General features: G+C 47.0%; 4 protein-coding genes across 11 annotated transcripts in view; 2 read left to right on the forward strand and 2 right to left on the reverse strand.

Moving 5' to 3' along the window:
• Window positions 1–744, reverse strand: part of LOC130384246 (fasciculation and elongation protein zeta-2-like) — a gene marked incomplete at its 3' end in the record, with an annotated part of 1,855 nt that extends 1,111 nt beyond the window's left edge. The window contains exon 1 of the mRNA XM_056592355.1: window positions 258–744. Within this exon, the coding sequence (XP_056448330.1) occupies window positions 258–574 (317 nt within the window). The remainder of the gene's footprint in view (window positions 1–257) is intronic.
• Window positions 745–1,310: 566 nt separating this feature from the next.
• ubxn11 (UBX domain protein 11) lies at window positions 1,311–4,937 on the forward strand. The gene is made up of 13 exons (XM_056591611.1): window positions 1,311–1,502; window positions 1,669–1,709; window positions 1,992–2,113; window positions 2,306–2,348; window positions 2,459–2,538; window positions 2,645–2,774; window positions 3,045–3,262; window positions 3,364–3,441; window positions 3,531–3,630; window positions 3,730–3,833; window positions 4,200–4,270; window positions 4,364–4,516; window positions 4,664–4,937. The coding sequence occupies exons 1-13, from the start codon at window positions 1,441–1,443 to the stop codon at window positions 4,845–4,847; spliced, it is 1,386 nt and encodes a 461-aa protein (XP_056447586.1). The 5' UTR covers window positions 1,311–1,440; the 3' UTR covers window positions 4,848–4,937.
• cep85 (centrosomal protein 85) lies at window positions 3,018–15,820 on the reverse strand. Of its 4 annotated transcripts, none has more exons than XM_056591601.1 (13): window positions 15,578–15,820; window positions 13,701–13,828; window positions 10,413–11,209; window positions 9,740–9,879; window positions 9,520–9,637; window positions 9,237–9,422; window positions 8,932–9,084; window positions 8,429–8,583; window positions 8,189–8,306; window positions 7,646–7,696; window positions 7,431–7,538; window positions 7,045–7,282; window positions 3,019–6,284 (listed from the first exon to the last, which is right to left on the reverse strand). In XM_056591601.1, coding segments are annotated over exons 1-13 (2,358 nt in total). In that variant the 5' UTR covers window positions 15,580–15,820; the 3' UTR covers window positions 3,019–6,120. The 4 variants fall into 4 exon arrangements, with proteins under 4 accessions (XP_056447580.1, XP_056447576.1, XP_056447578.1 ...); XM_056591603.1 differs by lacking the exon at window positions 15,578–15,820 and adding an exon at window positions 14,772–14,914; XM_056591605.1 differs by lacking the exons at window positions 13,701–13,828; window positions 15,578–15,820 and adding an exon at window positions 12,987–13,102 and having other exon boundaries at window positions 3,018–6,284.
• Window positions 15,220–24,218, forward strand: wdtc1 (WD and tetratricopeptide repeats 1). Of its 5 annotated transcripts, none has more exons than XM_056591610.1 (16): window positions 15,220–15,408; window positions 16,712–16,851; window positions 17,194–17,277; window positions 17,406–17,452; window positions 17,888–17,999; window positions 18,142–18,329; window positions 18,863–19,045; window positions 19,304–19,398; window positions 19,505–19,620; window positions 19,714–19,789; window positions 19,880–19,967; window positions 20,702–20,872; window positions 20,971–21,206; window positions 21,403–21,571; window positions 21,978–22,170; window positions 22,677–23,138. In XM_056591610.1, the coding sequence occupies exons 2-16, from the start codon at window positions 16,804–16,806 to the stop codon at window positions 22,866–22,868; spliced, it is 1,998 nt and encodes a 665-aa protein (XP_056447585.1). In that variant the 5' UTR covers window positions 15,220–15,408; window positions 16,712–16,803; the 3' UTR covers window positions 22,869–23,138. The 5 variants fall into 5 exon arrangements, with proteins under 5 accessions (XP_056447585.1, XP_056447584.1, XP_056447581.1 ...); XM_056591609.1 differs by lacking the exon at window positions 15,220–15,408 and adding an exon at window positions 15,417–15,772; XM_056591606.1 differs by lacking the exon at window positions 15,220–15,408 and adding an exon at window positions 15,785–15,969 and having other exon boundaries at window positions 22,677–24,218.
• The last annotated feature ends 310 nt before the right edge of the window (window positions 24,219–24,528 follow it).

Genomic DNA, 24,528 nt, shown 5'->3' on the forward strand with positions numbered 1-24,528 from the left:
CCTCACTTTGTCCACACATTGTTATTGTGTATTGTTACCATGTCATCACGCACTTCCGGAGTGGTCTCCTCCAAAAATGCTATTAAATCTTCATGCATAATTCATGAGTGTCCATTATACAGCCCTCGGGAAACAAATGACGGCGGAATCCAATCCGTCACATTTCCAGAGCCGATCTTGTTACAACACTGTGAGGGTTATCCCTAACCACCTAACCCTAACCTACAGAGCATAAGAAACACTTCAACAACACTCACTCGTCCTGTCTCAACCACGTGTCCTCTGTGATTACGTAGGCGGGAGAGACGCTGCCGTATTCTCTTTCAGCATTTGGGAAGCACACGGATACAAATAACTTGTCCTCAGCATCTTTGACAAGGTTTTCCATTGACTTGGAGCTGCAATAAATATCTCCAGGGTTACTTCTGTGTAGTTCCGAGAGGCTCTCCAAGACTCCCGTAGCGTCTTCTGCCTTCGTCTTCACGCCACTTTTAAGAATTTCGTGATCTGAAACAATCGTATAGACGAACGAATCCTGCCGCTCATCATCGAATGGAGCGACGAGCGCCGCCATGGCTGCCTGTCCGCGCGGACCAGCGTACGTTCCCTGATGAATGATGCACGAGCCAGAGGAATGCCAAGCCTCAGCATCCTCTTAGGCACAAGGACGAGAGAGCATTAGGTATTGAAGCGTTATCCCGGTCTACCTCAATTTCCGCTGTAATTGACATTCCTGCCCTCTCTCTCACCGCTGAACCCATATAAAGGAAGGTCCCGCCCTCTCTCTCGCAGCTGAACCCATGTATCTGAAGGTCCCGCCCTCTCTCTCGCAGCTGAACCCATGTATCTGAAGGTCCCGCCCTCTCTCTCGCAGCTGAACCCATGTATCTGAAGGTCCCGCCCTCTCTCTCGCAGCTGAACCCATGTATCTGAAGGTCCCGCCCTCTCTTTCGCCAGTAACGGTAATTTGGAGCATCCCATCGCAGTGAGATGAGGACGCGAGGAGCCACCGATACATTGTCTGTGTCAGACAGTGTCACTCAAAAGCAGCCCCATCCCGACCAGCAAAGTTCAGTAGCCTACTAAATAAATGCAGTCCAAAAAAACGTGATAGGCTTTGGTCATTATTTGAGTAGGGGAAACAAGTTAAATAAATAATTAAAGACACCCGGCCGGACCTACAAACACGAACAACGACACGCAGTGGAACAATGCAGGAATTAAAGTTTCCCCAATGGCCTGTAGCCAATTGGTTACTAAAGGCAACCGATTTCAAACAAACCCTTCTTTCTGGTCCCAGCGCCTCAACAAGCCCTGACTGTGTCTACTGGGTCATATTTACATTTTGCTTCAACACGGCTGCGTTATTTCAGTCTGTGAAGGAAGGCGCTTGTTCATTCAAAAAACCAACTATAGTGAAGCCCTTCATTTATAAGCAGAATGACCTCGCCTTTATCCATGTTGAAGAAACAAAAGCGCGTTGCTTTACCGGGACCCAGCGGGTGAGCTTTATAAGGTTAAGGTTTTTTAAGGTTCAGGCTACGGCTGGTTCTGTATGGCTGCAGACCATAGAGAGATCAATAATAACTATGAGCCTGCCTGCCAAGAAGAGATCAATAATGTCTGTAATGTAATCTATATTTGAAGCTGGCTATCTTTGTTCGACAGGGCGCTGGGCAGCGATGCATATAGGGGACAGCTGTTCCCAGGTAGGCTTACATGTATAACAGTCTCTGTGCATCGTGTTTTTTCTGTATGTCTGATTCTACTACTAAACAAGTAGTTTAATTTGGTAATTGTACAACAAGGCCTAATTGATTCAAATGAAAAAGGCGAAAAAAAGGTATTCATAGTTAATAGTCATTGTATTGCAATATTATTCCCCAAGGGATATATATATATATATATATATATATATATAAAAATACTTAAAACAGAGCTACGTGATGTTAATGTGACATTAATCACCAAATGAACACATCATAATGTAGAAGTCCGATGTTGTCCACCAGAAGGTCCGCCCAGTGACCTTGAGCTCCTGTCCTCCATGATGCAGAGATTGACTCAGCTTGAAGCGACGGTCAAGAGCCAAGCAAAGGAGCTGGAGAACAAGGTGAGCCCTTACCTGATACCCCAAGAGACATGTATGAACTGATTAAATCAATTCAATAAAAAAAACGATTTATTTTTCATTGCTTTTGCACCATAAAACTTAATAAACCATTGCCTGATCCAAGTGCTTTTTTTTTATCATTGCTTAATACACTTTCTCAACCGTTTCCCTTTAATTCTTTATCATCCAAAGGAGAAAAAGATCACAATTCTGGAGAGAAAATTAAACCTCACAGGTAATTATCTATGGAGGATTCTACTGATGGCAGTAAAAAGCGTATGAGCATGGTTAAGTTTGCAAGGTGCCAGAAGAACTAACTCAATTTGGCTTAATCTCTGAAACTAGAGCCAAAGAAAGTTGTGGCTGACCAAGAGGATCTTATGAAGACCTGTCGCCGGCTCCACACTCAAGTGGCTGAAATGGAGGTACTTCCATCGACGATCGGAGAAGTACAAAACAAGGAACCCATAGTCTCAACACCACTGGAACCATAACAACGTCAACCAATAAGAGCACTTCTGTTCTGGGCAGAACTTCCTCATCGACTACGGTCTGATGTGGGTGGGAGACGGAGAGGAGGGCGAGGAAACACCCCAGCTGGGGCTGGAGGCAGCGGAGCAGGAACAGTCCCAGGGCACTGAGAGAACCCAATGGCACCCAGGTTGTTCAACCGGTTCAATACAATAATATGTTGAGGCTTTAAATGTGCTGAATTTAAGATTTAAGAGTTGTAAAAGCAATATTTCCCTATAGATATATATCTCTATAGATATATATCTACATCTATATAGATATATCTATATCGCTGTATATATATGTGAATATGTGTAGATAATATATATATAGAAATATATATATAGATATATATAGACATTATAGATATAGATGTTTAGTTAAGGGCCATTAGCTATCGGACCGTTCTCTCTTCCAGACACCTCTGCAGTCGCCGGCTTCCAGGTGAACTTTGACCTGCTCTTGCAGAACGTCAGGCAGCTCAACCTCCTGGCCGGGGAAGGGGAGTCCTTTGTTCAGCCCACGGCCATGGGAGCTCAGCTGGCTACAAGGGAACCCATTCAGCTGCGGCTGTACAGCAACGGCATCCTGATGTTCGAGGGCCCTTTCCGCTCGCACCGGGAAGCCAGCACTCAGGTAACCTCATTAGCAACCCAGGCAATTATATTCTAAAATAGATAAGACGGAAATCGATTGTTTCTTTCTTTATTACTTCGATATTGCTCCCGGCTTCACAGCGGTGCCTGCAAGATCTGATGGATGGATATTTCCCCTCTGAGCTGCAGGAGAGATACCCTGAAGGAGTGCCTTTCCAAGTGTGTATGCATCTAGAGCCGGACGTTCAAAAGAGGTTTCTTTGTTGGTTGCGAGATCTAATTCTTATTGTTTAACCTCGTTTCCCCAGGTCCACGACAACCGACACGAGGAGTTCATCGACAGGCCACTCTTCTCTGGAAAAGGCCTAGCTGTTGGTGCAGTGAGAAAGACTATATCCTCTGTCCCTGGTGCGTTCAGAGCTCAGCACACTTCACAACCTGCAGAAACATTCTGAACTGGATAAATATTCCGAATTGTCAAAAGGGCTGACTCGACTTGATTTACAGGCAGAAAGTTGACCAAGGACCAGTTTCTGAACAGATTGCCGAAGGTGGTAATAAAGGGTGGTAAGGTGATTGATATCAGGAGCTCTGTCGAGGCTACACTGCAGGTGAGGCTAAAAGGCGGTCTGATAAGAGACTTGAAATGGTTCCCAGATTCACAGCTATTGTATTATGTTCTCACCACTATACACACTTTGTTTTAATCACACACTGAGGGTGCATTAGTGGGCTTTTGTAAATAAGCGTTGACGTTTGTCGGGTGACCTAGAGCCAGGAAGTAATTGAAGCAATGTAAACAGTTGCATCAGCGTGCTGCTCATGTTCCTTCTACTATCATGTCGTCGAATGTTGCGCATGTAGATGTTTACAGTTAGCATTAGGCGTCATTGTCGGTAAAGCTCTGGAAACTATGCCTTTTCTTCTAATCAAGTCTTTGACCTCATTTTATCATGTGATCAATGCTTTTTAAAAAGGGTTCATCCAGCGGCCAGAACAGTCCGGTAACCTTCATAGACACTCCGGCACTGAGGGCTATGAATGAGAGGTACTCATCCCCTTATCCAGCTCGTCTTGTTCTAGAAGAGAAGGGCCTTGTCCACCACATATTAGCATAAACACAACAAACCCTCTCACTCAGGCTGGAGATACGTGGCTCCGGTAGTCACCCGTCTGCTGATGACGATGTGGCTACACTGCGGGTCAAGTCTGAAGACGGCAACCACAGTTACATTCTGAAAATGCACATCTCAGAAACCATAGGACACCTGCGCAGGTACCTGGAGAAACACAGGTGAGGCTGACCATATCGAAGCAGAGGACGCTTATCTTTAGTCTTATCGTTATCGGTTATTTGTACTGAAATAATGAACGCATGCAATAATGAAGCGAAGACCGCCAGGGGTAAACAAAAAGGCTTTCCTCGTTTCCTGTGTTGCAGAGGGAAGGGTGTTCCTGAATATGACGTCTTCAGTGTGTTCCCACGGCGCTGTTACAGTGATGAAACCCTGACACTTGCATGTTGTGGGCTTACGCCAAGTGCTACTCTGCTGTTGAGACCTCAGAAAGCCTCTTCCCAAAGTACTGATCCCTCCAATTCAGCAAAGCTAAAGATTGCAAAATGAACCGTCACTGACAAAAACTATGTTTACGTCCATGGTGGTCAAAACTACAAGCAAGCTGGAATTATGGTTTTCCTACCAGATTAGTTTTTAATAAAGTCTTTATTTCTAAGTTTCGAGTCAAGGGCAACCATATGAAAATATAAACATCTCTTCCATTTGACAAACATTAGAAATGGTAAGGCATGTGGTAGCAGACTGCAAAACAAATAAAACAAATGTTAGCTAGCCAACACTGTTATGGCTCCTCAATAGATCCTGTGCTTGATATCAAGTATATTGAATTATAACCAATTACCAGAATAATAAGCAACAACACACAACAAAAAAAGACTAAATCCAAGTGTAGTGTTTATCCTGCCTATACAAAGAGTCGCTATCCTATATAAACCAATTGAAACGTAAACGCTGAGTGACATCCTCTAGATAGGGCTGAGTCTACCTAGAATCACAGGATGTAGCTGCTCTTACACAGTTCATGTTTCTACAAAGAACAGTGAACAGGCCCCTTCAGGCCTCGGGATAGCCCTGGAGTATTTGTTACAATCACAGTCTGGGAATGTACAGATTATTATGTTTGCTGATACACCAAAAAGGTGGGAGATTAAAGAGTTAACGGCCAATTGCGCTTTAAAGTCTAAATTAATTGAATTTACAAACATCACAAGCAGCGGCATGCTTTGGATGAATTCGCTCAAAACACGGCCTTACTTTGGAAGAACACACACTTAATTCAAGGAGAAAATACCTCTGCTAAAATGCTCTTTCTTGAAAACTCCCAGCTACCTGTAATACTACACCGTCCACCATCTTCAATAATGGCATAAAATGTAACCATTCCAGTTTAATGCACTCAAAAACAAAAAACACGTTAGTTCCAGTTGATTGTCAACCACGTCCTGTTTTCCCCTCCAAGAGAGAAAGTAAGATATTAATAAGTTATATCTACGGGGATAGTTACTGATATAAGAAGACAAAAATCCATACATCCTTGACAAAAATAAAACACTTTTTCGGCAAGCGTAATAAAACCATCCAACAGAAAGAACAACACACAGGAGGACACTGACGCATCCGTCACGAGCGGTCGGCTCCTTCCATTAACAAGAGGTCGGACTGAGACGATGAGCTGTTGGACGAGTCCCCACACCACCGGGACCCTCCAGAAAAACATGTGTTGGAGCACAGCTCGGGCCGAGAAAAAAAGCACTGTTAAAAAGGGGTACCGGTCCACGTCCAGAGGTCATTCATAACGGCCCACTGGAGGGAGGAGGGGTCATTGGGTGGTGCAGTTCTCGCCCATGTCCTGGGCGTAGCGATCGGAGACGGTGGTGCGTAGTTCCTCCACGTCACGGCGGAGCTGCTTCGCCTCGACCAGCTTCTTCTGCAACACCTCCGGGCTCAGCCAGTCCTCCAGCTGCTCTCCCGCCGTGGGGGGGCCTGGGGCAGAGCAGCAGGACCACCACAGAGTCATCGTCACAGCTAGGGGTGTGCACGGGTACACGTGTGACCCGGTGAGTAAATCATAACCGTTTAGGAAAAATAAGTAAACGAAAACGCGCCATTGTTTCAATGGGATTCGCGACGGTCCATACTATCAACATTCCGTTTACATATTTATAATTCAAAATTCGTCCCAGCCTTTGTACCACAGATACTGTAGGGTCTATAGCATATAACCACGTGTTCTGATTACAGTTTAATGTAACAGTGAGATGACAACATCCTAATTAACAACGCGACTGCAAATTAACCACACAGAGATAACCATGGCAACCGGTCAAGCAACGTTTCTTTTCACGATCATTCTGCCCGCGCTTCCGCCCGTGTTGATAGACCAATAATCCCCCTAAAGCGCGACTGCGGTCCACTTTAAAAAAATATAATACAAAAATCATTAATTAATAAAAAAAAACGGTTAATCGTGTACACGAAAAAAAAGGGGTCGTGTAACCGTTTACAATTTTTGGTGACCGTTCACACACCCCTAGTCACAACGTCTAGACCAGGGCTTCCCCGACTGTCTCCGTGTCAGAGCCTTAACACAGAACATAAGACCTGACCAGGGGCTTCCCAAACCGTGTCCACGCCGTGACCACGACCTACCCGTGGCCCTGGACCCTCGACACAATATCCCCAAAACACTTCATAAAAAGGTCTGGGCGGCGACGCCTGTCCCGACCCGACCAGCGCTGCTTACCCGCGATGCCCAGCAGGAGCGAGAGGTTGGGGTCCTGGCCCTGGGAGCGCTGGGTCAGCACGTTGCACAGCGAGCGCAGGTCGCACAGGCACGAGGACATCTCGCCGTGCAGGCGCTGCGTGAGGCGGGCCGCCGCGGGCTGCTGGCCGGACGAGGCCCGCTGCTTCCACTCGCCGTCCGCCATCCTCTCCTGCAGCGTGAGGTTCTGCTCCATCAGGTCCTGGTTCTGGACGCAGAGCTGGAGAGCCGGGGGAGAGGACGTCGACGGGGTTAATGGGAACGCGTTCGCTGCTTTCTTTTTAGTTCCGATGTGTGGTGGCGGGGAGACCGCGGCGAACCGAAAGGGTTCTCTTGAACCGAGCGGTGGGTTCAAGCTCGCAGCTCACCTCCTTCATGGCGGTGCGGAGCTCTAGCAGGCTCCGTTCCTTGGAGAACACCTCCTCTCGGAGCGCCTGGGAGCCGCCGTCCTCCTGAGACACCTGCTCCTCTAAAGCCTTCATGAAAACACACCAACACACGCACACACGAAATGAACCAAACTATCCTGACTGGACCGTGCGATGGTGACAACGCCAAGCAACACTCGCTGAGTAGTCAGTACCCGAAGCTGTGATCCGAGCTGTTCCATCATCCGGTGTTGCTTCTCTATGACCTGCAGAGAGAGGATGTTAGTACACTTGGGCAGTGATTCAGTTTCTCGTAATGTTAAACGCACCCAAAAACTAAAACACGTTAGTTCCAGTTGATTGTCAACCACGTCCCGTTTTCCCCTCCAAGAGAGAAAGTAAGAAGTTATTATTATATATTAAGAAGTTATACCTACGGGGATAGTTAGTGATATAAAGAAGACAAAATCTATACATCGTTGACAAAAATAAAACGCTTTTCCGGCAAGCGTAATAAAACCATCCAACAGAAAGAAACACACACTGGACACTGACGCATCCGTCACGACCGGTCGGTTCCTTCCATTTACAAGAGGTTGGACTGAAACGATCTAATCGTTTATCACGGCAATCGTTAGCTGTGGGGCGAGTTCCAATCCACCGAGACACTCCAGAAAAAGACTTGTGTTGGAGCATGGCTCGGGCCGAGAGAACAAACAACGTTAAAAAGGGGTACCAGATGAGAGCGGAACAACCACCTTCTTGAGTCTCTGCTGCTCGTCCCTCAGGACGCCGTTCTCCGCCCGGAGCGTCTCGGCGTCCAGGGAAGGCAGTCGGGCCCCGTCCTCCAGTCCCTCCTGCACCCGCTCCTGCAGACTGAACCGCACACAGGGGACAGAGGGGGTCAGATCCACCCCGTGCACTGACCTAGAGCGTCCTGGACCCCCCGGAGGGAGTCAGTCCGTCCGTGGGCGGGTGGGCGGTTGAGGGGAGCGTACCTGGTGACGGTGGTCAGAAGCTCCCTCTCCTTGCGCCGCTGGTCCTCCAGCAGCGCCTCCTTCTCCCGGGCGTGGGACCGGGCCTCCTCCAGGCTCACGCCCAGCTCCCGGAGCCGGGCCTGCAGCTGGGCCGCCTTCTCCTCCGTCTGCAGCAGCTGGGGACCCAACACCATGAACCCAGTCAGTCTCCGGGACGCACCTGTTCCCGCCGCAGTGCGCTCTATCCCCAGTGTTGTCCGAGTGCACACAGTGCTCCCTGCAGAGCGCAGTGCTTGATACCAGTGACGGCACGCTCAGTTCCCCGCTAAATCCCATGAGGCATAGTGGTTTCATTGTCCTTAAGAGTCACACAATGGCCGTCATTGTTTCCGGTCACGCCGAAAGGATTGACGACACCGTCTGCTGAAGTCCCAGTCCGGCCGCAGTCTGGTGAAGCAGCGCAACGGGCTGCGTCCGTTCAGGGTGAGTGCAGGCTCTGGTGGCGGGTGGACCGGCCTCCTCACCTGTTTGTTCTGGCTCTGGTAGTCCTCCATGGTGGGCAGGTCCGCCAGGTAGCGCTCCAGGGTCTCGATGCGCTGCTGCTTCTCTCGGTTCTGCTCCGCCTCCTTCTGGCACTTCTTCTTCAGGTTGTTGATGTGCTTGTCTCGACTGCGGATCTGCAAAAAAAAAAAAAAAAGAGATTCACACACGCGTAGGAAAGAACGGGGGTCAATGACGACGAGGTTATGAACGTCCAAACCCGTCCAAAGAGGATCCGGGTTCTTCCCCCCCCCCGACCGATCCGAACCAATAAATCTGCGACGCTCACCCTCTCCTCCTGCTTCCTCAGCTCCTCGCCGTGCCTCTCGCCGCTCTCCCTTAACGCGTCCGTCAGGTGCCGCGTCTCCGCCTCCACGGCGCCCAGGCGGCGCTCCGCCTCCGCCTGCTCCATGGCGGCGCACTCGGCCCGCTCGGCAAACTGAGCCCGGAGGAAGGCGTTCTCCCGCTGGGCCTCCTGGGAGCGGGGGAAGCACAGTCGGCTCGTTAGGAACCCGTCACGCCGTCACACCCCCCCCGTCCCCGTCCCTCCCGGCGAGACGCACGCCACCCACCTGCAGCCGGAGCATGCACACATCGGCGTAGGGGGCCCCTCGGCCCAGGAGGGCCCCGTGGACCTGCAGCTCGCTGTCCCGAAGGCGCTGCTCCAGCTGGACCATGTGCTGCTTCTGCCTGCAGCCCAGACGGGTCACAGGGTTTGTTAAGAGCCACGCAGCACGCCGGCGGACATTTTGGATCACGCCGTCGACCGCGTGAACCGCGTGACGCTCTCACCTCTCGATCAGGATCTCCTTCTCCTTCAGCAGCCCCTCGTTGGCTTTGACCAGAGTCTCCCACTTCGTGGCCTCAGGGTGCAGGGGAGCGGAGTACAACGAAGGGTACGGGACATTGATGCCCAACCCAGAGGACATTAACTATGGACGCAAGCAGAAGACGTGCTTTTGGTTAGAGAAAACCTAGTGATTATTTTCCCCAATGCATTTTCGCTGTGCCTTCGTTAGGGCTTTGACTCCGAACTTTGTTATTCGAATATAATTCAAATATCAAAAAATAAATCAAAATTCGAAGGAATATTAGGCAGCCCTTAATATTCAAACTTGTTATGGGCAGGCCAAGAGGGAGAGACGTCGGAGAACCCGACGCAGTCTATGCATAATTAAGTAATGACCACGGAAGAGGCAGTGAATGAAGTATTGATTAGACAGGGATTTAATATAAATATAAATAAAATAAACCGAATAAACCGTTGGAACACGCAAGACCGGTAACCATAGCAACGCGATAAACAAACCTTGCGAAGCCCAATGCATGTCTTACTAAAGGCATTTAATGGTCAAAATATTATTAATAAATATTCGAATATTTTCAAACATTAATTTCAATAAACAAACAAACTTCGAATATGATTTTTGGGCAAAAGTCAAAGCCCTAGGCTTCGTGCGCTCACCTGCATTTGTTCCACCTGCAGTCGCAGGCTCTCCAGCTGCTGCTTGTGCTGCTGCTGCTGGTGGCAGCTGGACAGGGCGCTGCACGCGTCCTGAAGGCTCTGCGCTTCGTAGGCGTTGGCCGCCGCCGCCGCCGCGTGCTCCCTCTGCAGAGCCTGTGCCTGCAGAGGGCCCAGGGAGCCGGGGTAAAGGCCTGCCGGGCCGGCCGCCCCGGCCTGGCCGGCCCTGCAGGCCTCGGACCGGGCCTCCGGGAGCGCTTTGTAAGAGTTCTCCAGGCTGCCTTTGTAGGCCTCCGTCCCGCGGCCCTGGCCATCGCCGCGGCCGTGGGACTGCATCCTGAGCCTCCCGTCGGGACACATCCCCCCCGTCAGGGCCGTCTGGTTGAGCGTGGGCTCCACCGAGGGGGTGTCGAACCTCTGGCTCTCGTCGAAGCGGGTGTGCTCCCCCGAGGGGAAGAGCGAGTGGTCCAGTCCGTTGACGAGGCTGCGGAACCTGCTCAGGCAGTCGGGCTTGGGCCCCGCGGGGTCCCCCACCCCCCCGCCGCCGCCGCCGCCGCCCTGAGCGTCCAAGTTGGGCGAGGAGGCGGACTTGGAGAGCGAGGAGGACTTGGAGTTGGAGCTGGAGCTGCTGGAGGTCCTGGAGGCCGAGGAGGTCCTGTGGAGCTCAGCGCTGGCCTGGGGCTCCTCCAGGGCGCGGAGGTGGGGCTCGGAGGCCGTGGAGGGCATGACATGCGCGGTGGGGATGGGAATCTGGCTGCGGATGGGCTGGAAGGAGGCGCCGCTGCCGACCCTGCAGAAATCTGCGGCAACGTAGTGAAACAAATCGGCGGTTAAAAAAAACGACCTGGGAGTTGAGTTCCTTTGCTGTGAGATCCAGATGTTGCATGTTACGTAAGGCAGAGGTGTAATATAGTAATATAGTAGGAATATAGTAACCTTGTATTCAGGGTAACCTTGCTTTTGATTAAGAGTTGCTATTAAGAGGCTATTATTGGTTAACATCATGTGACTGAACCATAGCAGGAAAGACCCAAAATAGAATTGAGCAATACCTTCAAAAACATGTTTACTTGGTGGCGTGTTAACGGAATACACTTATGTAAATTAAATAAATATTAATACTTGGAAAGATATCAATCTTAAAAGCATTACGGGAACAGACATGTGTGATGTTTATATATACCATGGTAAATAGGCAATTATTTGGTATACAGTTCTCTCCCTTGGGCAGTGCAATTCAACTGTCAGAGTGGCATGCTGCGTTCATGGATTGAGTTGACCCTAACTGTGGCCAATGCTATATGAGGTTTCATGCCGTTATACAATAGTGTATATACTTTGTCAGAAGTACAGAGGGGAAATTAACTGCTATTAGTTAAGCAAGACGGTACTCTGTCACACATTTTCCTGCATTTAAGCATACCGAAATATAACCATCTGAGCAACAACAACAAAAATAGACTCTACGTCACTCTGCATCACAACAGGGCGATGTTTTGATGCTGGCAATTAAACGACTTCTAAAGACATTGAAAAAAGTTTACCCGATTTCTTGACAACAAACAAGGATGGACAAGCACGCACCCTCATATTAACAGACACACACTTATAGTCACGCTTTCTCAAAGATTGACAGGACCTTGGCTAGAGGCAAGAGCAGAAAACATCCACTGCACATCTTGACAGTCGACAAAACAAAACCATGTGACATAAACGTTGTTTGAAGAGAACAGCAACAAACCTGAGTGTCACTCTGCATTCATTCCACCACAACAAACTCGTTAGCTGGGGCATGTCTTCACAGCTGAGCCAAGCCAAACATCCAAGCGCTTCAACCCCGACCAAATGTCCCCCTTCTGCATTTCTTTACAAGGCGAAGAATTTACTATGGACCAAAGACCCGACAGCGGAACGGGAGGCCGGCCCTGTGCCCAAAGACGTATTGTCCGGTGGTTTGACTGAACCCCATCTGTACCCAGAGTGGAGCAAACAGGCACACAGGAAAGGTTAGTGGTATTTATAGCCCACCTCTCAAGTTACAGGGATGATCTGTGGGAGCCGCTTATTTAAGCACCTTGCCTCCACCCACTGTGTCACACATCACACGTGTGTACGGCCAAAAACAACGGCTGAACCAAGGAGGCGCAGTGCTGTTCGTCAGGTTGAACCAAAACAACAGCCGCCACTTGAATGGTGGAAAACTTTCCGAGAATCAACAGAACTCCATAGGTTATAACTGGCACGGTATTTTTGGCAGCCATACACGAGCTGTTATGATCTGATCTAGATGAGTAAGGTGCCTCCAGGCTCCACTGATTCATAGCTGGCTGGAACAAGTCTAAACTAACTCTGACGGAGAGCGAAAACCCTTTGGAAGCATTCATCTTTCAAACTCTCCCCCCACCACTAACTAAAGAAGCGCAGCAATCCTATACAATCTGGATAGTTAATCCTACATTAGCTTGATAGTCTTAGCTAGCTATTACCTCAGGCTACCGAACTGACTCATGTTCGCCTGCATTTTAATTAAATATGAAAGCAGGTTGGATCTCATACAGGTTTGTCAGGAACTATTACCTCTCACGCTGCCAGTGTCATTATTTGATGATAGCCAAGCTCCATCGCATGCAGAGGATTTCCACTCAGGGTCAACCAGCCCTCCTGATTTTCCATGTGGCCACCTCGCGTTGACTCCTACCTCCTAATTAGATCCAGCACCAACACACTGTAGCCAAGCCTTGAGGCATATTTGGCTGGGAATATAATCTGCTGCTTCAAATCTTCTGGGCATCAAATGATCTTGAACACATCTCTTCACTCCATAAATAGTCGGGGAGAACAACACGCAGAAGAAGGGACGAACCCGTACTCAATCACAGGACAGAAAAAAAGCATAATTTCTGCAAAAACATCTGCCAACAAAGATTCCAGGGACTCCATAATTAGACGTTTAAAGTGGCTGAAACCTCCCCTCGTTTCTCAGTCAGTTTAACACTGATCTTTACAGTTAGTACTTTTCTGAGTTTTTAAACACCCGATTTTTACAGGAAATTAAATATATGGAGAGCCCTTATGAGAAACGTCCTCCATTCAAGTAGACGTACAATGCGTTAAAGATAAACTATATCATGTTGAAACCCATGACTGAATAGCGCTCAGACCACCGTACTACTATTCCAAAGCATATATGTAAGCAGTCAAGTGTAAAAGGAGCATCATCCACAGGAAGGACACTGTAACACCCCCATGACGTAACACACAGTGCAGGGAGCGAGGAAGAAAAGGCGTCACCTTCTGTGCGGTCAGATGTCAAGGCTCCACCGCCAGTGTCCGCACTGTCTGCCGTTCCGGGCGGACGGCCAAATCGACTCTGGAACTTCTCCGACACAGCTGGTGTCTGCCACTCCATGTCGGGGAACCTGACCAACATGTATTTATGTAATATTAAGCCAGTGCACCATCCACCCGGCCTCAACGCATCCTACTCCATGTATAAGTTTGCAATTCCCCCCCCCCCCCCCCTTTATTTGTTAGATTAGAATACCTTGATATTTTTGCAAATCCTCACTTGTTTAGAGAACATAAGGAAAATCATAATAATAATAATAATAATAATAATAATAATAATAATCGAATTCTCCAACATTTCCCAACCAGTTTGAGCAAGTCAGTGCAGGTTGTTGATAATGTTTGGTTACAAGAGGCAGGGATCTTCTAGTCAACCTGCTCCTTGCTATAGACTTAACCTTTAAGGTCTCATCCTAAAACTATCCTGACTCATGATAATCGTAAAATAATCAGCACTGGCCTCATTCAGGGAAGATTTCTTCAACTTATTGAACTTATCATGATACTGAATAAGACAACTATCAATGTTTTTCGAGACCCCACACAATGGACCATGAATGCTTGTCTTATTGATAACCATACCAACTAATCGTTCTAATTGATGACCAGTAACCAGGTATAGCTAGCTGGTTCGCCTATTTTTTAGTGATCAATTACCAGGTTTAGAAAACTAGTTCACCTAATCCTTCTTATTGATGGCCATTTACCAGGTATAGCTAGCTACTACTAGTTCACATAAGTTACGTTTCATATCACATCCGTTTTCAATTGCCTACCTAAACAAAGCTAAAACCTTGACTTAATACATGCAGTTAAAGTAACTTATCAACACTGGTAGGAAAACTAACTTAACAGCTAGACACGTTACAAAAGAAAACACAAAACAAGTGTTCCCAACGTTAAGTGACTTAACGTTACGGTTGGCTCCTCAAGTTAACTTTAACATTTCGTTACCAATTCGAGTTAACTTCAATTGAAACAATAAACTATTTCTACATAAGAAATGTACTATACCTTTTAGAACATATACATAGATGACCAGGGTTTTAATAAAATGTCGAAAAGAGCTGTGATGTTGGCGAGATGTCCGTCCAGATGGGCTAGTAACCAACAGCTATTCAGCGCATGCGTGCTATTCTGACCAAACGAGCGCTTGTTTCGCAGCTCGGCGATCCCCGTTAAATGGCCATTAGTGTAATGACTTGTTTTTTTAAATATTTTTTTTATTTGCGTGTCAAATAATTAAAAACAAACATTGGTTCTAGTAATATTCCAGGATTATATGTTTTAGATAAAATATATATACATGTTTGTATTTCCTGTGTCATTGGACGACTATACGGTAATTTGCTATAACTCTATACCAACAAAACAAGTGTACCCAGTGATAGATCCCAAATTCAAAGTTCCGTTCACAGTGCACGCCAACTTCGACCTTTTCAAAATAAAGGACTTTTGTCAATATCTGTCAGAGTAGGACTACAACCATGGATGTCTTAGAACAAGGACTACAGTACCAAAGGCAGTTGATCGAGGCTGCAGCCCTATGTTTATGTTCTATCCGCGATGCCTCAAACAAAAATCCATTCAGCAGGAAGGGCCCCTCACACAACGATTAACAGAAACAAATTAATTTAAACAGGGTGCAAATGTAAGTTTAGAAATCAGTTTACATCTGGTCCATCGATATTCGAATTTTAATTATTACTTTTGATTTAATTAAATACATTTTAGGTAACATTAACATTCCTGCAGTCGCGAGATACAGCAGGTAGGAACGGAATAAGATGGTTAGTGTAGGAATCCAGAAAACCACTTACATACGCTATATTCGTAACCGATAATCAAAACCAACGCGTTACTCCTTCCACGTTAGTCCATATTCTGTGGGAGGTTCAGTATAACTCTGGGTAACGACTGACGTCTGAACACATGCTGCTTGTGATAAATCCATCATATTCAATGGGATTGACTTGACAACATTCATTGTGGACCCAGGCGAGTGCTGTGTTTTTGTACGTAGCCTGTAATGTAGGAATCCTATCGGCAGTGTCTGTGTTGTTAAGCTCGTACTCAGCTGCTCGTTCCAGGCGTTTACCTCTAAAGACAGAACGCCTGGAACGAGATTCTGCAAATGAGCGTTATTGGCGAGAGAGGGGCGGGACTTTCAGTTACACCATGGGTGCGAGAGAAGGAGGAACTTTCGAATCAAGTAAATCTGTTTCCGTTACATGTTTCAGATTTTGCCTTGTCCAGATTTTTGTGAAAACGCTTTATTAACTCTCCTTGTCACTGTTGTACTGCTTGTCAGGATCTCGGTCTTCTCGCTCCGGTTGACAGGGCGCCTGTTAGCTGGTGTACAATGCTTGGGAATTTACAGACAAGAACTCTCGTTGCGGTAGACCGGTATAACGCTATAGTTCAGGATCATCTCTCAGCCTAAGCTAGTATGCTAACTCTGATGCGTTCTCTGGTAGATCCCAGTACTTTAAAGGCCTGGCAGATGGGTGGCTAGCCTTTCTAGCACAACACCTGATACTGATGTGTTTACATTTGGGGTCTTTTTTTAATCGATTCACTAACTGAAACTCAGTTGTAGATGCTCGACTTTTCTCGTGGATCCCGTTAAAGTTAGCGGAACAAGCCCACTATTATGTCTGCGTTTAGTAAACAACAGAGCAAAGTCTGTTCACTAGCTCATGTTACCATCATGGTTTAATATACTTTATAAAGTAAGATACACGTTATAATTTACTCGGTTTTGTTTCAATGTATGTACGATTTAAACTGGGCTCATATATACATGTAAGTAATATGCTGAAATGTCTGAATGTCCTTTATTATGGTTGTTATACTTGGCCTTGAGTGGATTCATCTTTACACTTTTTGGAACCACGTATCAGTAGTATCGCTTCTGTTCCCTTAATAATTGATTATCGTCCATCTCAATGAAGACTATGCTCTCGAGGGATTTAGTGTTCCTGCCGTCAGAGGTCTGAGTCCTGGAACCATCAGACTATAGTCTAAATATTATTTTGGAGAGGCCATGTCTGCTGTCAATATCACTAAAGACCTACTGGGCAGACAGATCAGGGTGAGTCAATCAATACACACATCCTGATTTTCCTGATTTGTTTGTATATTATGCTAATCGTGAAATATTCTAGTGTGCACATGTTGAAATTACAATAAATAAGGCAAGGGCAGTCTCATAATGGCAGAAGTACCTTGATTCAATCCACCGATGAGAATCGAATGATCTTGAAAGAGAACTGCAATTCCTAATATATACAATCTGCATTCAGGAAAAACGTATAATTTTTGCATGTCTTTATACTAAAGCAACAGACCATGTCAGTCGTCTAACTCATTTGCTCAAAGTTTAAGAAAACAAATGACGTGTTTGGTAAAGAGATGCTCTGATTCGTGCCCTCAGGACAAGAGAGCGTTGGGCTTTCAAAGAAACTACCATGTGACTGACCCCTTCATCAAGAGGCTGGGTCTGGAGTCGGAGCTTCAGGTGCCAAGCCCTACTGTTCTGCTTGCGTGTGGTTGTTTGTGTGTGCGCGTGTGTGTGCGTGTGTGCGTGCATATGCGTGTGTGTGTGTCTATCAATTTTATAATACTTGTTGTTGATTGTATTAACAGGGCCACACTGGGTGTGTGAATTGCCTAGAATGGAACGAAAAAGGAGAGTAAGTCAACCCCAAACTATCCATTTGAATGTTTTACTACTTTTGTAATTTCAATTAGTATGAACATTTTTAAAAGATGACTTGGAAGCAATCGCAAATATGTGGTCATTGAGGTTCTAGTATATGTATACTGTATAACGTATGCTAGTATATGTATGCTAGAACCACAATAGTCTATATTCATTCAAGACCTTTATTTGTCCCGAGGTAAATCGGTTCTGCCGGTATGGCAATAAAAGTCAGAACACATACACGGGACACATACACAAATACACGCATAACATACACATTCACACACATACATACCATACACATACTTAACATACCCAACCTACACACACACATATATATAACATATGTATGTGTGTCCAAGCTTTGAAGGTCCCTTTATGTCCAAGCTATGAATGTCCATCCTGGTATTTCTCTTTCTTCCAGCCTGTTAGCTTCAGGCTCAGATGACCAACATGCCATCATCTGGGAACCCTTCAAACACAAAAAGTTAACAACTATGCATACAGGACATGCAGCCAACATCTTCTCGGTGAAGGTGTGGTGGCGCTCGAGTGACATTGACTGGCATGCACTAGATGTCACACAAATATTGCAAAATTCCAACATAATAGCAACGAGTTGGTTTGCATCGTGTGTGTGTGTGTGTGTGTGTGTGTGTGTGTGTGCGCGCGGGGCAGTTCCTCCCGCACTCAGGAGACCGGATACTGGTGACGGGCGCCGCCGACACCAAGGTGCACGTTCACGACATCTCCGTCAAGGAAACCATCCACATGTTCTCGGACCACACCAACCGGGTGAAGCGCATCGCCACGGCGCCCATGTGGCCCAACACCTTCTGGAGCGCGGCGGAGGACGGCATCATCAGGTCCCGACAAGCACGCGTCTCACAGGAGCTCACCTGCTTTTAATGACGCATAGGAACTCTGCAGACGTTATATATCTATATCTATATATATTCTATATTATTATTCTATTGCTATTTATTATTATGATTATTATTATATGTCTATATACCATATATTATTCTTATATTATATAAACGATATATATTAATGCTATATATTATTATAATATATTTGTTTAATATACGTCTATTGCTGCACTTAGAGGCATCATCAGTGGTGGAACCTGGGTTCAAGGGGTGTTTCAGAGAGAGAGAGAGAGAGAGAGAGAGAGAGAGAGAGAGAGAGAGAGAGAGAGAGAGAGAGAGAGAGAGAGAGAGAGAGAGAGAGAGAGAGAGAGAGAGAGAGAGAGAGAGAGAGAGAGAGAGAGAGAGAGAGAGAGAGAGAGAGAGAGAGAGAGAGAGAGAGAGAGAGATTATAATAATATATTATTATTATATATCTGTAAACTCTGCACAAGATGGCCTCCTCTATTGCTACTCGTTGTGCCTCCCAGGCAGTACGACCTGAGGGAGAGCAGTAAGCGGTCCGAGGTGCTGATTGACCTGACGGAGTTCTGTGGGCAGCTGGTGGAGGCTAAGTGTCTGGCTGTGAACCCCCGAGACAACAACTACATGGCGGTGGGCGCCAACGGGCCCTTCGTACGGCTGTATGACATCCGGATGATCCACAACTACAGGTCCGCGCTGATTATTGTCAAAGGAGATATCGATAAGGGATTAGTGTGGCCTCACACATTACTGAATGGAAAGTGCTTGATTTTGTTGATTTAATAATGACATATTCATTATAATACAATGAATACAGTATTATTCACATTTCATGTAAGTTCATAATGTTTATGTTCACTAACTCAGACAATGAACCTAAACTAGCACTGAACAACAATATACATGGATGACATGTTTTCTATTGGGTTTCTTATGACGTCACACAGAAAGTCCGTAAGTCAGAATACATCGGCTGCGGTGCACACTTTCTGCGACAGGCAAAAGCCCATCCCTGAAGGAGCTGGACAATATTACGTTGCAGGTGTGTCATTGTGATATTGACTTTCTTTCATGGAAAAATGGATGCATTTCTGCATTCAAATGGTTTGGCATTAAACGCTCCTCGCTTGTGTCCCTTTTGACTTCAGGACACATACCAGTGAAACTCCCAGACTATAACAATCGCCTCAGAGTCCTGGTAGCCACTTACGTGACCTTCAGTCCAGATGGCACTGAGTTGCTGGTCAACATGGGCGGGGAACAGGTACCGTTCGTTTACACGATGGACGCAGTACAGTTCAGAGATCACTGCTACTTTCTAACGTGTCTTTTTTTGCTATCTGATATGTCGTTCTAGGTGTATTTATTTGATTTGACATTCAAACAAAGGCCATCCACGTACCTTCTTCCACAAAAGTGCCAATCATCAACAGGTATGACACACGATAAGAAAGCCTTTGCGTGTGTGTGTTGATAATATCTCTGTCTATATGGATGTGTTTGTAACTCTGATATCCTAACAGATGTTCCGAAGACAGCCAATGGAGTAACGAATGGTGTCCACCTGCCTGCCAACCACTTACGTTTAGCTCAAGGCAACATCTTTTCTAGGTAAAGATTCTCTGGTTTCAATGTATTGTAGTTACACTCACTGTCTGCCAGACTAGCCGGCAGTGCTATCGGCCTCACAGACGAGTGACTAGATCTGTTTTCGAAAGACCACTTTGATACTAGACAGATATTGTTCTGCAGGCCGTCTGCTGCTGAATCACAGCATCCGACTATAGTTTGACTCTGGTTTGACTCTAGTTTGACTCTGGTTTGACTCTGGTTTGACTCTGGTTTGACTCTAGTTTGACTCTGGTTTGACTCTGGTTTGACCTTAGTTTGACTCTGGTTTGACTCTGGTTTGACTCTAGTTTGACTCTAGTTTGACTCTAGTTTGACTCAATTTTGACTCTAGCTGGACTATGGTTTGACTCTGGTTTGACTCTGGTTTGACTCTAGTTTGACTCTAGTTTGACTCTAGTTTGACTCAATTTTGACTCTAGCTGGACTATGGTTTGACTCTGGTTTGACTCTGGTTTGACTCAATTTTGACTCTAGCTGAACTATGGTTTGACTCTGGTTTGACTCTGGTTTGACTCTGGTTTGACTCTGGTTTGACTCTGGTTTGACTGAGTGCTGCACACTCAACACTTCCACAGTTTGGTTGCCCCGTGATGAACTTGCTATGTCGTGTGTAACAACGACGATGACTCTGCTGAATAGGAATCCTGCTTTTTGATCAAGATAATAATGAATGCAAAAAAAATTAATAATTATAATAACTGCTTGGTCTCCAGGTGTGTTGAGCTGCCCCCACACCTGGAGCGGGTGAAGCAGCAGGCCAACGACGCCTTCTCCCAGCAACACTGGACACAGGCCATCCAGCTGTACAGCCTGGGGATACACCAGGCCAGCGACAACGCCATGCTGTACGGGAACCGGGCCGCCGCCTACATGAAGCGCAAGTGGTAGGCGTCCGGCCGCACGCACGCACACTGTATTCTGTACGTCGTCGACGGAGTCCCTTCTGAATCTGGACCGGCTAACACTGTGGCGCGTTCCCTAGGGACGGGGACCACTACGACGCTCTCAGGGACTGCCTGAAAGCCCTCACACTGAACCCTGCCCACCTGAAGGCTCACTTCAGGCTCGCCCGCTGCCTGTTTGAGCTCAAGTACGTGGCGGAGGCGCTGGAGTGCCTGGGCGACTTCAAGGGGAAGTTCCCCGAGCAGGCCCACAGCAGTGCCTGCGACGCCCTGGAGAAGGACATCAAGGCGGCGCTCTTCATCAAGGCCGAGTCAGGTGGGGAACGGGTTCACGCGGAACCGGTTACATTGACGTTCAGGTTCCTCATGTGTTCAATTAAAGTGAAACCGGCCATTCTTCATAAGTAATGTTTTATCTTTTTCTTTTTTCTTTTTTAATACCCCATTCCTCTTTGAACATATTTCCGCGGCTTCCTCTGTTGATCAACCCCGGCTGTGTTTCTCGCACCAAGGCGAGGACAAGAAGGCAAACGCTTCGATCCGTTTCCACTCCACCCCGCGTAAAGAGTCCATCCCGGAGGACGAGGTCGCGTTGAGGGAGCGCAGCTTCGACTACAAGCACCGTTACTGCGGCCACTGCAACACCACCACCGACATCAAAGAGGCCAACTTCTTCGGGAGGTTTGTGAGACTACCCTCCAGATCCGTCTGTCTGGAGACAGTTATACCCACGCGTGCACACAAGGGACTAGGGTCCAAATCACTGTATTCAGACGGGGCTGTTGTCTTCCCATGAAGAGAGTTGTTGCTCTCTGCTTAAGGCCGTACTCCCATTAAGCATTAGGGTTTAAACAGGCACTTTGCGGGGCTCAAAGCAAATGCCAAAGTGTTGAGACATTTCCATTGACCTTTCAAAGCAGCACCAGTGAGGTAATAACGGGTTGCAACAGGAGGTTGCCAGAGAAGGGTTAGGAAAAATGTCATGGCTGTTTCTGTGGGGAACTTGTCTTTTACAATGCGTTGGTTGGTACCCTGAAGCAACCTCCTGAGCTGACCACGCTGTGCATGTCTTCCCTTGTCTTCACAGTAAGGGCCAATACATTGTGAGTGGCTCTGACGATGGCTCCTTATTCATCTGGGAAAAAGAGACGACTAACCTGGTGCGGATACTGCAAGGGGACGAGTCCATAGTCAACTGCCTGCAGCCCCATCCCAGCTACTGCTTCCTGGCCACCAGTGGCATCGACCCCGTGGTCCGGTTATGGAACCCAAGACCAGAGGTGAAGGCAAACCAGCCTTTATATCACTTGTGTTCTTTCTTTTATTATACAATCGGACTTAATCTTTTAAGTCTTAAATCCACAAGATAGATAGATTTATTAATTTATTTAGTCACATTCATTTAAATAGAAGGATTCCCGGTATTCCCAGGAAGACAACATATTAACTATTAAATTGTGTTTTCGCTTGTAATCGTTAACAGCAACGGAAGTTACAGCTAAAAAAATGTTAATCATGTGAAAAAAAAAAAACGAATGTAATTGGAAGTTGAAAGTCTCTACCTCTACCCTAAAAACAATATGATTTAGTCAAGCTGTTCTCTCCTGTCTTACCGTTCAAGCTGGTCTCCCCCTTCATGCGATTCAAGCTGTTCTCCCCCTTCATGCGATTCAAGCTGTTCTCCCCCTTCATGCGACTCCAGCTGCTCTCTCCCTTTCGTCCCGTCGATGCTGCTCTCTCCCGGGCCTACCGTTCACCCCCTTGCGTCCGCTCCGTCCCCCTGCAGGTGGAGGTGGAGAACGGCCGCGTCGTGGAGGACATGGAGGGCGCCGCCCAGGCCAACCAGCGCCGTATGAACGCGGACCCCCTGGACGTGATGCTGCTGAACATGGGGTACCGCATCATGAGGGGCGGCGGGCCCGAGGACTCGGACGACGAGGAGAACTCTGAGGGACAAGTGCAATGTCGGCCGAGCTAAACGCCTCCTCGGGGACATTCTGTGGAATGGAGGGAGGACACGACGCACTCCCTTAGTGTGTGTGCGTGCGTGCGTGCGTGCGTGCGTGCGTGCGCATGTGTGTGTGTGTGTGTGTGTTGGCAGGTGTGCGCGCTCACATCGATGGGGAAAAGCACCTAGATATTCTTCATATTTTTTCAATGTTAACTCCTCCCCCATCCCCCCCTTACCCCTTGAGCTGAACGAAACCTCGGGTGATGTCCTATCACAACTCGGCACTATGCACCGCCCAACCACCCCCCCCCCCCCCCCCCCCCTATTCCCCCCCCATCCTACGATTGGGGGGGCAATGGGGGTCCCCAAAGCCCCTTCAACAAACTGACCACAACTCAGCTACTCGTCGTCCCTGCAGGTTCCTGTGTTGAAGCGGTGCATAGAAGGCCAGAGACCACCGTACGGGGAACTATTTTCAGGTTATAGTGGTCAAGCTCCCCCCCCCTTTGACCGGATGGGTCAACACTTCTCGTATTCCTGTCTCTTCTACCGTCGAAGCGAAGGAATCCCAGCGCCCTGCTCAGATGGGCGGCACGGCGACGTCCACGTTTGGAAGCCTGTCAGTGCGCAGTTTGGGTCGTCGGAGGCGGCAGATGCATTGTGGGTTATTGAGTTTGCACACGTTTTTTATGTTGTTTCAACTAAAGAAATGAAAAATGTTCCTTTCCAAAGTTATTGTTCTGTGTAATTTGGTGGCCAAGGAAGAATGTTTCTTTTTTTGGGGGTTCTAACTCAATTTAAACGAACAATTATTCTTAGTTATTGCAAAAAAAAGTTTATAATGATTAACGTTATTTTGTATTAAGTGTTGCCCTATCATGCAGACGTTATTTAATTCAAAATGGGATCTGTTTTTTTGGGCCTTTTGAAGCTTATATTTAAATGTCACTTATATTTAAATGTCACATGAGTTGTCTGGCATATGTTTATTGGTGGCTTGTGTTTTTCTGTTCCTTTGTAATTTCAAGTTTGATCTGAAAGCGAACCAAATGCGTTTCATAAGTACTATAACAAGTATTTCAAAGGGCTTGTCCCACATAATAGCCGTTTGGCCCGACCACAACTAGACCTTTGGAAGTCTGACTAATGAGACTTTCCCCGGGCTGTTTTGCTTTTAGGGCTTTTGCTAAAACAATTGCTTGTCGGGCCCTCCTGTCCCTTTCCTGGTAGAACTTAAGGATGATTTCTTCATTCGTTGATAAACAAAACTCTAGGCCTCTGTGTTTCCTTTGTTCAAAATCATTTAAAGATGGTCTGTATATTTTTCTTTCAACGGTCATGTTCAATTATTTGCTGCAAACAAATAAAAGAAGAATACTGTTGAGGACTGCTGTTCTACCCTATCAACAGGACATCAGGGACGCCTTTGTTCCAATGGTGTAGAGTTTCAACATGTTCCCTCTTATTGGTGGCTAACTAGGTTGGCAAGATGCATGCCGGGATGTCCTAGGCTAGGCGTCTGCTCCCTTTCATTTATCAGTGTCTTTTCAGCATTGCTTTCGCTGACTATGAATCTTGGAAACATTCAAGCACACAATACATCATCAGCATGCAAGTAGCACAGTGGGCCAAATTGTGGGGAATTTTGTCACGTGACCCACATTTGTTAATGAGGTGACCCAGCTTG

The sequence above is a fragment of the Gadus chalcogrammus genome, chromosome 6 (assembly GCF_026213295.1).
Source record: "Gadus chalcogrammus isolate NIFS_2021 chromosome 6, NIFS_Gcha_1.0, whole genome shotgun sequence".
NCBI lineage: Eukaryota > Metazoa > Chordata > Actinopteri > Gadiformes > Gadidae > Gadus > Gadus chalcogrammus.